Raw genomic sequence first — 12,668 nt, 5'->3', positions numbered from 1 at the left:
TCCCACCCCAAAACCACGGATGATCTCGCCCAGCGGTTTCATGTATGTGTTGAACAGGAGAGGCGAGAGGACCGACCCCTGTGGCACCCCACATGTGAGGGGGCTCCGGGTCGATCTCTGCTCCCCTGCCAACACACGTTGCGTCCGGCCAGAGAGGTAGGAGCCAAACCACCGTAAAACGGTGCCCCTGACTCCCAGCCCCTCTAGCCGGTGCAACAGGATACCATGGTCGATGGTATCGAACGCCGCCGAGAGATCTAATAGGACCAGGATAGAGGAACAACCCCTATCTCTGGCCCTCCAGAGATCATCAACCAATACAATAATAATACAATAGTAGAGTTGGAAGGGACCTTGGAGGTCTTCTAGTCCAACCCCCTGCCTAGGCAGGAAACCCTATACCGTTTCAGACAAATAGCTATCCAACATCTTCTTAAAGACTTCCAGTGTTGGGGCATTCACAACTTCTGGAGGCAATCTGTTCCACTGATTAATTGTTCTCACTGTCAGGAAATTTTTCCTCAGTTCTAAGTTGCTTCTCTCCTTGATTAGTTTCCACCCATTGCTTCTTGTTCTACCCTCAGGTGCTTTGGAGAATAGTTTGACTCCCTCTTCTTTGTGGCAACCCCTGAGATATTGGAATAATGCTATCATGTCTCCCCTAGTCCTTCTTTCTCTTAAGCTAAACATACCCAGTTCCTGCAACCGTTCTTCATATGTTTTAGTCTCCAGTCCCCTAATCATCTTTGTTGCTCTTCTCTGCACTCTTTCTAGAGTCTCCACATCTTTTTTACATCGTGGCGACCAGAACTGAATGCAGTATTCCAAGTGTGGCCTTACCAAGGCATTATAAAGTGGTATTAACACTTCACATGATCTTGATTCTATCCCTCTGTTGATGCAGCCTAGAACTGTGTTGGCTCTTTTGGCAGCTGCTGCACACTGCTGGCTCATATTTAAATGGTTGTCCACTAGGACTCCAAGATCCCTTTCACAGTTACTACTACTGAGTAAGGTATCACCTATACTGTACCTGTGCATTCCGTTTTTGTTGCCTAAATGTAGAACCTTACTCTTTTCACCATTGAATTTCATTTTATTAGATAGTGCCCAATGTTCAAGTTTGTCAAGATCCTTCTGTATCTTAAGCCTATCTTCTGGAGTGTTGGCTATTCCTGCCAGCTTGGTATCATCTGCAAATTTGATGAGTTCCCCATTTATTCCCTCATCCAAATCATTGATGAAGATGTTGAAGAGTACTGGGCCTAAAACAGAGCCTTGGGGTACTCCACTGCATACTTCCCTCCATGTAGATGCAGTTCCATTGAGAACTACACGTTGAGTGCGGTTGGTCAGCCAGTTACCAATCCATCTGGTGGTGATGCTGTCTAACCCACATTCTTCTACTTTATCTAGTAGTAGGTTATGGTCTACCTTATCAAAAGCTTTACTGAAGTCCAAGTAAACTATATCAACGGCATTCCTCTGGTCCACTAATTTTGTCACATTATCAAAGAATGCAATAAGATTAGTCTGGCATGATCTGTTTTTGACAAATCCATGTTGGCTTTTGGCTATTACTTTGTTTGCTTCTAGGTGTTCGCAAATTCGTTGCTTGATTATTTTTTCCAGAATCTTTCCTGGTATTGAGGTTAGGCTGATAGGTCTGTAGTTTCCTGGATCTAATTTTTTCCCTTTTTTGAAGATGGGAACCACATCAGCTCTTTTCCAGTCCTCTGGTAGTTCCCTGGTGTTCCAGGATCTCTGAAAGATATAATTCAGTGGTTCTGAGATCTCGTCTGCTAGTTCCTTCAGAACTCTGGGGTGTAATCCATCCGGTCCTGGTGATTTGAACTCGTCTAGGGTAGACAGGTGCTCACTTACCATTTTCTTCCCTATTTCAATTTGTGTTCCTAATTTTGTGGTGCTGCTTTTGATAGGTTGGACTGTTTTATCCCTTTGTGTAAAGACAGATGCAAAACATGAGTTAAATAGTTCTGCTTTCTCCCTGTTGCTTGTCACCTTCTTGCCACTTTCTCCTAGCAATGGACCAATTGTTTCCTTAACTTTTTTCTTGTTTTTAACATATTGGAAGAAGCTTTTTTTGTTAATTTTTACTTTTGTGGCAAGCCTTTCTTCATTGTGAGCCTTAGCTTTCCTCACTTCATCTTTACAGGCTCGGGCTATTTGCTGATATTCTGCCTTAGTTATGTCCCCCTCCTTCCACTTTTTATACTTACTTTTTTTGTCTTTCAGTTTGTCAGATAGTTGTTTATGCAGCCATGCTGGTTTCTTTTGGGAGCTGTTGTTTTTCTTCTTCATTGGTATTGTGTTAGACTGGGCTTTTGTAATCTCATTTTTCAAAATTTCCCAAGCTTCTTGAGTTGTTTTCCCCTCGAGGATTCTCATCCATGGAATTTTTCCCAAGCTCTCTCTAAGTTTATTGAAATTAGCTTTCTTAAAGTCCAAGACTCTAGTTTGACTTTGTTCTACTACTTGTGTTTGGATAATGTTGAATTCCAATATTGCATGGTCACTTGCCCCCAGGGTTCCTATGGCTTCGCGACCAAGGCCGTCTCCGTGCTGTGCCCGGGTCGGAAGCCAGACTGGCGCGGGTCTAGATAATCATTCTCCTCCAGGTGACGTGGGAACTGTTGTGCCACCACACTCTCTACAACCTTCGCTAAAAAAGGAAGGTTGGAGACTGGACGATAATTGACTAGATCCGTTGGGTCCAGGGAAGGCTTCTTGAGCAGGGGCCTCACAACCGCCTCTTTCAAGGCGGCCGGCAGAAACCCCTCACCCAACGAAGCGTTCACTAGGCCCAGGAGCCAGTCGCGCGTAACCTCCCAGGATGCCAGTACAAGCCAGGAGGGACACGGGTCCAATAAACATGTGGTGGGTCGCAGACGTCCACAAATTCTTTCTCTTTCAATATCCTGTTATTTAGTGTCCATCTAGATCTTATTCTTTGTTGTCTCCAGCCTATTGCCATTGGATTGTGATCTGCCCAAGTGTTTGACTCAATCTCAACGTCTAGTATGCTGCTGGATATGCCCGTTGAGGCCCAAATCATGTCAATTCTAGAGAGCGATGAGTGTCTGTTTGAATAGAAGGTGTATTGTTTTTTTGTGGGGTTCCTTTCTCTCCAAACGTCTTTTAGGTTTATTTCATCCATCATCCTGAAGAAGGACTTTGGGAGTGTTTTTCTATTTAATTTTGTTGTTTTGTGGGTTTTATAGTCCAAGTTCTGATCTACAATACCATTAAAATCTCCCATCATGCAAATGTCAACATAGTCTAAATCAGAAATTTTCTTGTGGATTTTTTTATAAAAGTCATCTTGTTTTTCATTAGGTGCATAAATTCCAATTAGCAGTATTTTCCTAGCATTGTCCATTAACTCCACCATTAAAATTCTTCCGTCTTCGTCTGTAAAGATTTGTTTTGCAGGGATTTTATCTTTAATGTAAAAAGTCACACCTCTTTGTTTACAATCCGCTAATGAAATAAAATTTTTCCCCAGCTTTGGTTGTACTAATAGATGACTATTTCTTTGCTGGATATGTACTTCTTGTAGGCAGATTATATCTAATTTCAATTTTCCTAATTTGTGAAATATTTTGTTTCGTTTATATGGCGAATTAAGTCCATTTATATTAATAGAAAGTAATTTTATTCCTTCCATCCTGATGTTTTATATATAGGATTTATAGCTCTAGTTGATCTTGGTTCCCGTTGTGCTCTGCTCTCTACACCCCCAACAGCACCTTCTTCAATGTCAATTCCACCTACAGCACCCTCTGTCCTCTCAATTCCGGTTATGGGTAGATCCAGCAGTTGCACCGATGGCTCTTCATTTCCAGGCTTCTCTGCCTTTCCTCTCAAATGTTCTGTATAGAAGGCTTCTGCCTTCTCAATTGTATCAATTCTGTATCTCTGTCCTTTCCATACAAACATGAGGCCTTCCGGAATCAACCATCTATAATTAACTCCTATTTTAAGTAGAACTGTGGTCAAAAATTGGTATTTTCTTCTCTTCTCTCTCACCCTTCTTGGTATTTGCTTTAGAATTGCAATCTCCTTGCCTTTGTATTCCAGTTTTTTATCTCTTGTATTTTGCAGGATTTGTAGTTTTAGTGCTTTTTTCGTAAATCTTACATGGACCTCCCTTGGGAGTGAGTTCCTCGTTGCATATCTTGTATTAACTCGAAATGTCTCATCTATCCCGTCCATTATCTTCTCCTCAGGTATCCCTGATATTTCTATGAGAATTTCAGATATTATTTGTGGCAAATTTTCACCCTTTTCTTCTACTATATTTTGAAACCTCAGAAAATATTCAGAGCGCTCCATCTCCAATCCAATTATTACACTGCTTTCTGTTTCCACTTCACTCAATCTGGAATCAAACTCTTCGTCCCTCTTCTCTCTCTGCTTCTCTCTTTCAGCAATTTTTTGCATAACATCTTCTTGTTTTTTGACCCACTGTTGTATATCTTTTATATTTCTCTCTGCTTCGTCTGTTTTTTTTCTATCTTCTCCATCTTCGTTTCCACATTGTCCAATTTCTTTACAAGTGTATCAAATTTTTCATCAGAGCTTGTTTGAAGTTTCTGTATTGCTTGCATAATTGAATCTAATGATATAGTCTTCTCTTTTTCCTGTTGAATCATAGATTGTATTGATCTTTGTCCTCCTGCCGGTGACGAGGCAGGGGTTGTTGTTGTAGAGCCCACTGGTGTTGGCTTTCTACTCATCTTGCTATTTTATTCTCTCTTCTTCTTCTTCTTCTTCTTCTTCTTCTTCTTCTTCTTCTTCTTCTTCTTCTTCTTCTTCTTCTTCTTCTTCTTCTTCATTTTGTGGTTCAGTCCAATTGCAATTAACATTGGGAGAGAAAGAAGGTAGGGAGAAGAGAAGAGAAAGGGAGGAGGAAAAAGGGGAAAAAAGTGTATAGTAGTTAGATAGGAGTAATACGGGGAGAGAGCAAGATTTAATAAGAAGAGGTAAAAGGAGGAGGGGGCAAAAAGAGGAAGTGAGAGAAGGGGACAAAAAAGACAATCTGTATAAGAAAGATAGAGGTAAATAAAGGGAATGGGAAGAGAGAGAAAAAAAATTGTATCTCTATTATTTCAAAAAAGAAAAAAGGAAAAAAAATGGAAAGAGAAAAAATTACGGACCAAGAGGAGAAAAAATAAAAAATAAAATAAAAAAAAGAAAAAATTATTCAGCGCTTCCAGGCTCCAGGACTTCAGGAAAAAAAAAAGACAAACAGCACACACACCAACCAGGAAAAAGAAACAATCATCACATCCCCAGTAAAATAGTGTAGACACTTGATATAATTTCCAAAGTCAGTTTTCTCTTATAAGTCTTCCAAGATAAGTTTCCAGACCTTACAGCTCCACAAGAAACAGCCTGCTATAAACAGCTGTGTTTCTTGCTTATCAGGTCTCAACCTTGGATAGAAGTTTTTTCTCAAAATAGTCCCAGCAGTAGGAATTGGCAACAATGTTTCAAAGTCCGCTAGATGGCAGTGTTAAAATAGCAGTGTTAAAATGTATCCAATCCCTAGCCCCTCGAAGCGCTGCCTTTAGTGAAAAAGAAAGTTAAACTCAGCGAAAAAAGAAAAAAGGTCTTTTAAGCATTAAAAGGGATAAAGTAAAAATAAAAATAAAAGGCTCTAGTGAAGTCACTTTTTTAAGAAAAGGAAGGAAAAATTAAAATTAAAGAAAAGGCTTCAACCGCAATTGTAACAACAGTAATGAGAGTCCCGTCTGGCTTCCAGTAAATAAAAAGGGAAGAACAAAAAGCCCAAATGGTTTCAATTAACTCTATTCAAACCCGCCGCTAAGTCTTCGATTATTTTCTAATTTCCTTTAATCTTCCAAATTAAGGGTGTCCTCTGCATAATTTAAACAAAAAATAAATACTTTTTTCAAGTAGTCTCACCAAAACACGGCATGTTTCTCTTTCTCTCCTCTCTCTCTCCTGCTCTTGCTTTACGGAGCCGTCAGCCACTTCGGCAGCCTGGGGGCTGGCTCCTGATCGCAGGCAAAAAGGGGTTTCCCCAGGATTTCCAGAGACTTTGCGAGTGTCTCTGGGTCCCCCGGAATTTCCCCTTACCACCCACTGTCTCTCCGGGACAGCTTGGGTCCAATGGACCGTCCAAACGATCAGAATTCAACGGGTCATTCTGGAGTAACCAGAAGACCCGTAGTAACGCAGCGACGCGTGGCTCCTCCTCCGATAAATACTTCTTGAGTTACCCTTTTGCTATCTGCTTGTCCAGGCTGTTGCCAGACCTGTTTCCTTGAATGCCAGTTTCTCAGTGGGTCATAACGAAGTTGCAATGGAAAGAAAACCCCAAACATTGGCTAAACTTAAGCCTGTTTTTGGGGAGTCAGCCAGTAGTTCCATTGATCCTGTCAAATTGTGGCTTGAGGTTAGTGACAGAGGCAACTCAAGGTTACAATATACATGACAAAGATGACTTTATTCCATTCATTTTATTTATTGGAATTTGTCAAACAAAAACGAGAATAAGAATAAGAGAATAAAAATACAATGACAGGGACAATAGGCACATTAGTGCACTTATGCACAACCCCTGTACTGACCACTTAAGTATGACATAAGATCCATGGAAGTCAATTTGTAACTGAAAGTGTGAAAATTTGTAGCTGAGACAATTGAATCAAGTAGGGCATTCCAGACTTTGACAACTGTATTACAGAAATAATATTTTTTACAGTCAAGTTTAGAACGATTTACATTGAGTTTAAAGTGGTTGTTTGCACATGTATTATTGCAATTAAAACAGAAAAAGTCATTTATATGTAAAACATTGTTAAGGTGATAATGATTTAATAGCTGACCAGCTGCTGTAAGGCTGTAAATGGAGATGATGAAATGAGAATGAGTCAGCAGGGTTACTGCCACTTTAAGAAGCTGTCTATATAAGAGAGGCCATGTGAGAGCGGCTCTCTCTCCTCGTGTTCTATCTCCATTATAGTTCTCCATGTATTCTCTCTGTGTGTACTCCCATGTTAGAGTTGAAGATTGATTGATTCCCTGGTTTTGCTATATGTGTGTGTGTGTGTGTATACATACATACATACACACACACCAACATCTATACTTGTACCTGTACCTGTACACATAGATACATAGATCGAAATATCCTAAAAATACAAGTTCCAGGTGTAGTTATAAAACAAGAGACAGACCATTGCGATCTCTTGAAGTTAAAATATATTATCCACTTACATACACACACACGGGTCTGGATGGATGGCAACCGACTCAAACTCAACCCCTCCAAGACGGAGTGGCTGTGGGTACCAGCTCCCCGGTTCAGCCAATTAATTCCATCATTGGCCATCGGGGGCATCCAACTCGCCCCCGTGGAGCGGGCGCGCAATTTGGGCGTCCTCCTGGATGCCCGGCTGTCCATGGATGACCATGTGACAGCCGTGGCAAGGGGGGCGTTCCACCAGGTTCGCCTGGTGCGCCAATTGCGCCCCCTACTGGACCGGGACGCCTTACGCACGGTCACTCATGCGCTGGTGACGTCTCGCTTGGACTACTGTAATGCTCTCTACATGGGGCTTCCCTTGAAATGCACCCGGAGGCTACAGTTGGTCCAGAACGCAGCCGCGCGGGTAATTATGGGGAGTACTAGGTACTCCCATGTGACACCGTTCCTGCGCGAGCTGCACTGGCTTCCTGTGGTCTATCGGGTGCGTTTCAAGGTTTTGGTAACGATCTTCAAAGCGCTCCATGGCTCAGGACCTAGTTACTTGCGGGATCGTATTCTGCCCCATACATCCCTGCGACCAATCCGCTCGCACAGAGAGGGTCTCCTCCAGGTGCCGTCCACCAGGCAGTGCCGAGGGGCGGCGCCTAGGAGTAGAGCCTTCTCTGTGGCGGGCCCAGCCCTGTGGAATGACCTCCCCCCGGATATTAGGAATACCTCCGACCTCCGCTCCTTTCGTGTAAAACTCAAGACCCACCTATTTCAAGTAGCTGGCCTGGCTCAACTTTGATCCAACTATATCGCTCCTGACGGGTTTTTTATTTGGGGTATTTTAATTGTATTAAATTATTTAGGGGTTTTTAAACATTGTGTTTTTAATTGTTTTTTATTCATCAGCTCACCTCCTCCTTGTATATGTATATGTCTTGGTATACGTTTTTGTTATATGTATGTTTGTTTATATATTTATTTCCTATGTTTTATTGTACGCCGCCCCGAGTCCTTCGGGAGAGGGTGCGGCTAAGAAATAAATATTTATTATTATTATTATTATTATTATTATTAGGTTTCGTTAGCCTCTGCTAACATCGTCAGAGTGTAAAAATTACCATTAAAGAGATATCTGCCTTTATACATAATTAATCAATTTAGCCATTGCAAGCATGATAGGCCCATCCACCAGGACTTTTCTCATGAAGTACTTCTGGATAACTTTCTCCTTCTGGATAATTTCTCCTTCCATTCATTCCACACCGAGAGGAAGAGGCTTTTTCAAAGATCTGGTTTATGTTTACAGGCCAAACTGTGGTTTTCTGAGCAAGAAGGTCTGCCTGGCCAGAAAACCCAACTCCATCTTTCAGCCAACGCTGGTTCCCTTTGTGCCATCCATGCCGTTGACCAGAGTGTCTTTCTCTTGAAACCTGAAGCCGAGCTCTCCCCTGAGAAGGTGAGTTCTGACTGCATTTCATTTGGGGTCCAGATATGTCTTGGCTCCTGCTGGTTTCATCCCAAGATTTACTTGTCCATAGAGATGTACTTCAAATAGGATCTCTTGCAGCCGTTTATTTACAATTTACACCAGAATTTACAATTTACACAACTAAATTTAAGAAGGTAGGGGAGGATTGCAGGGAAGGAGAAGGAAAGAAAATTGTCCATAAATTAATTTTAGGGGAAGAAAATGTAGGAAAAATAGAAAGACAAAGCATGTGGACTGAGGGTAGCCCAAAATCACAGTCCAGAGATTTTGCCATAATGCAAAGTAGTGTGTTATAGTGGTGAAAGTAATGGATTAGGAATAGAATCCCTGAGGAAATTCGAGTCAGTCCCCTTCTCAGAGTATCAAGGTTCTGACTGACAAACACAACCAACCAAGTAACCTTGAGACGATCCAATCTACAGTAAACTTTATTGAGTACATCATGTCAGCACAGATTGAAGCAAAAGCAACTCTAACTAGTTTCCACAGTTTTCACATAATTAAAGAATAGAATCTCCCTCCTGCCCCATAATTGCAGGTCATGCTGTCCAATTAAATGTCCAGTTATTGTTATGGAAAACTGTCCGAGTCTTAGTAGAACATCTGGTTAGACGACCTTGGTTCCCAGGGGACGATTTCTTGTTGCTGTCTGGAAATGACATCCCTCCCCCCCCCCCTGACTCTGTGGCAGCTGAAAAGTGACAATGGCTGCAATCAGCAAAATCTCCCTTTGAAGTTGACACAGAGTCCCAGAGCCATTCTGGAGTACTGGGGAAGGACACAGACTAAGAAGCCAAATTCTGGTTCTCCATCAAACGTGGATGCTTGCTTGGATCACTCCTGAATTCTTAACTCAGCCTGTCTCAGTGATGTCTCAACGTAGAATCATCTGGATCAGCAGACGGCCTCTGCTTTGAGATTTCCAGTAAAAGAGAACGCATCATTTCATGTGGCAGCTTGTAATGGAATGTGAGAATGACCTTGGAAAACGGACAAAAGAGATTCTGCCTAAGGAGCTCAAAATGAAATAATGAGCAGAGAAAGAAACGTGGAAGGGACCTGCCATAATTGATCAACTGCTAAAAAGACGTGGCAGGATAACTTTCAGCCTTGCAAGACTCTATTAATGTGGCCTTACAATTAACTGATCTTATTGTGTTTGTTGTTTGGTCTGCTGAACTTGAGAGACTGATACCAAACTTGCAGGTTTGAAAGTGCAACTCACCTGCTGTCTCTTTTTATCATCTGATTGGTTAGGGTGGATCCTCTCTACATTTCTTTCTCTGTCCATTACTCAGCTTCAGGTTTGTCCTTCTTTTAACTGATCTCTCTGCCTTCTCTCATCTCCCAAGGCCATTCTCCCATTCTATCAAGAGCCGGGGGGAGGGGGGGCGCAGTGGTTAGAATGCAGGTACTGCAGGCTAACTCATTGCTCACTCCAGGTGTTCGGTTCTGACCGGCTCAAGGTTGACTCAGCCTTCCATCCTTCCGAGGTTGGTAAAAATGAGGACCCAGATTGTTGGGGGCAATAGGCTAACTCTGTAAACCACTTAGAGAGGGTTGTAAAACACTTTGAAGCAGTATATAAGTCTAAGTGCTATTGCTAAGTGCTACTGCTATTGCACAGTCTGTTTCATTGGCTGATAGCTTGATGGACAGGAAGTTCCTCTAGCTCAAATCTCCATCCTCAGTTGCAGCCTTTCTGGTTTCAGGTTTACAACTTCATTCCCAAGAAGGACTACATCTTCTCTACTGACCTCTTTAGGGATACATTCAATATTTATCCCTGTCCTACAGAAGAACCATTCAGGGGTAAAAGCCTTGGCCGCCCAGTGCATTTTCACCCTGAAGATGGGGATACTTACACCATATTCAGGGTAAGCATCAAATCTATGATTCTCCACATGGGAGATGCTCTCATTAAGCAAGGAGAAGTGCGTAGTAGCTTCTCTGCTGAGCTGAAGTAGACTTCTGGTATCTTCCTGGGCAGATCCATAGGGATATAGTTTCCTTGCATGATCCAATCTGGGTCAGTCACTGGGACCAGAGGTTTTGTTTTCTAGGTCTCGTGCTCGGAGCCCATCCTCAGGAAACTAGCACACCTTCTGGTAGAGAGATGTTCCCTGAGGATGGGCTCCAGCATGAGTCTGAAAGCTTGGAAGACAAAATCTCTTGTCCCGGTAGCTGACCGAGATTGGATCCTGCAATCCCATTATCCTGGGACACGTATTGTCGCCTTCATTCATGATATACTTTCCTTATTTTCTTAATGATTTGTCCCTCCTAACCATTTGCCCTGGGATTTAACCTGACCTTACAGGTGGTCCAGTGGTGAAATTCAATTTTTTTTACTACTGATTCTGTGGGCGTGGCTTGGTTGGCATGGCAGGGGAAGGATACTGCAAAATCCCCATTCCCACCCCACTCTGGGGCCAGCCAGAGGTGGTATTTGCCGGTTCTCTGAACTACTCAAATTTCCGCTACCAGTTCTCCAGAACTTGTCAGAACCTGCTGAATTTCACCCCTGAGGAGGTCCTCAATTTATGACCATAACTGAGGCCCAAAATTCTATTGCTAAGGGAGACATTTGTTAAGTGAGTTTTGCCCCATTTTATGACTTTACTTGCCACAGTTGTTAAGTGGATCACTGCACCAAGAGTTAAGAGTCGTAATGGCACAGTGGTTAGAATGCAGTACTGCCAATTTCCATCAGTTGCTTGTCCCAAATGGGCAGCGATATGTACAGAGGATGCAGCATTATGAAAAAAAATTATCGGACAGAGTTTGGACAATAATATATTCCTTAAGGTTGGGTATATTGAACGTACTGAGAATAAACAATGATCATTAGTTTTCATGAGCAGAAAGAACTGTTCCTCAGTGGCTTTTTTGCTTCATCTGGTAGGACTTCGGCGTGAACATTTTTACCAACACCAGGCTAATGATCCCGCGTTACTGCTCCGACCATGGTAAGATCTGGAATGGGGAGAAAGTGATAAGGAAAGGGATCTTTTACAATCAAACTACTTCCAGGATTGAGTGCTGGAACTCTTGCATGGATGGAGACCCCGATAGCTGAGATTTGATTCTATGTTCCTCTGTTCCAGAGGGGTTGAGTTGTTCCTTTGTTGCAGGAATTGGGTATGTTTACTTTAGTCTAATGAAAAGAAGGATTAGTGTTGACATGATAGCGGTCTTCCAATATTTGAGGGACTGCCATAGAGAAGAGGGGAGGTGTCAACCTATTCTCCAAAGCATCTGAAGGCAGGACAAGAATCAGTGGTTGAGAGCTAATCAAGGAGAGGACCAACCTAGAAATAAGGAGCTCTTTCCCAACAGTTAGAACAATTAACCAGTGGAACCGCTTGTCTTCAGAAGTTTTGGGTTCTTTAGCACTTGGGATTTTTAAGAAGAGATTGGCCAACCACGTGTCTGAAATGATATAGGATCTTCTGCTTGAGCAGCAGGTAGAAGACCTCCAAGGTACCTTCCAGCTCCGTTGTTTCATTTTTCTGTACCCTAAAATCCATATGATCTGCACCGTGCCATTGTTACAAATGATGTCACCACGTGGGCAACGCCATTTGCTTTCTCTTGATGCCCCCAAATCCTTGACCTAAACTCTCTTAAGCAATTGAGAAGAGTCATGGTGGTGCACTGTTTAGAATGCAGTATTGCAGGCTAATTCTGCCAACTGCCAGCAGTTCAAATCTCATAAGGTTGACTCAACCTTCCATCCCTCCGAGGACAGTAAAATGAGGACCCAGATTGTTGGGGGCAAGAGGACGACTCTGTAAACCACTTATAGAGGACAGGAGAGCACTGTGAAGTAGTTTATAAAGTGCTATTGCTATTCCTGACTTGTTGAGGACCCAAATCCTCACTTTTACAGAGACACATACCAGAGGGCAACGCAAAACCGAAACCGTG

General features: G+C 42.5%; 1 protein-coding gene across 1 annotated transcript in view; it reads left to right on the top strand.

Annotated features, from left to right (window-relative positions):
- Positions 1-12,668, top strand: part of LOC309383750 (pregnancy zone protein-like) — an 81,343-nt gene that overhangs the window by 29,671 nt on the left and 39,004 nt on the right. The window contains exons 15-17 of the mRNA XM_081936590.1: positions 8,556-8,705; positions 10,451-10,615; positions 11,644-11,707. Of these exons, the coding sequence (XP_081792716.1) occupies positions 8,556-8,705; positions 10,451-10,615; positions 11,644-11,707 (379 nt within the window). The remainder of the gene's footprint in view (positions 1-8,555; positions 8,706-10,450; positions 10,616-11,643; positions 11,708-12,668) is intronic.

The sequence above is a fragment of the Natrix helvetica genome (assembly GCF_964273705.1).
Source record: "Natrix helvetica genome assembly, chromosome: 1".
In the NCBI taxonomy this organism is placed as follows: Eukaryota; Metazoa; Chordata; class Lepidosauria; order Squamata; family Natricidae; genus Natrix; species Natrix helvetica.
The sequence above is the reverse complement of the archived record's forward strand: the minus strand, read 5'-3'. Positions and strand labels throughout refer to the sequence as shown.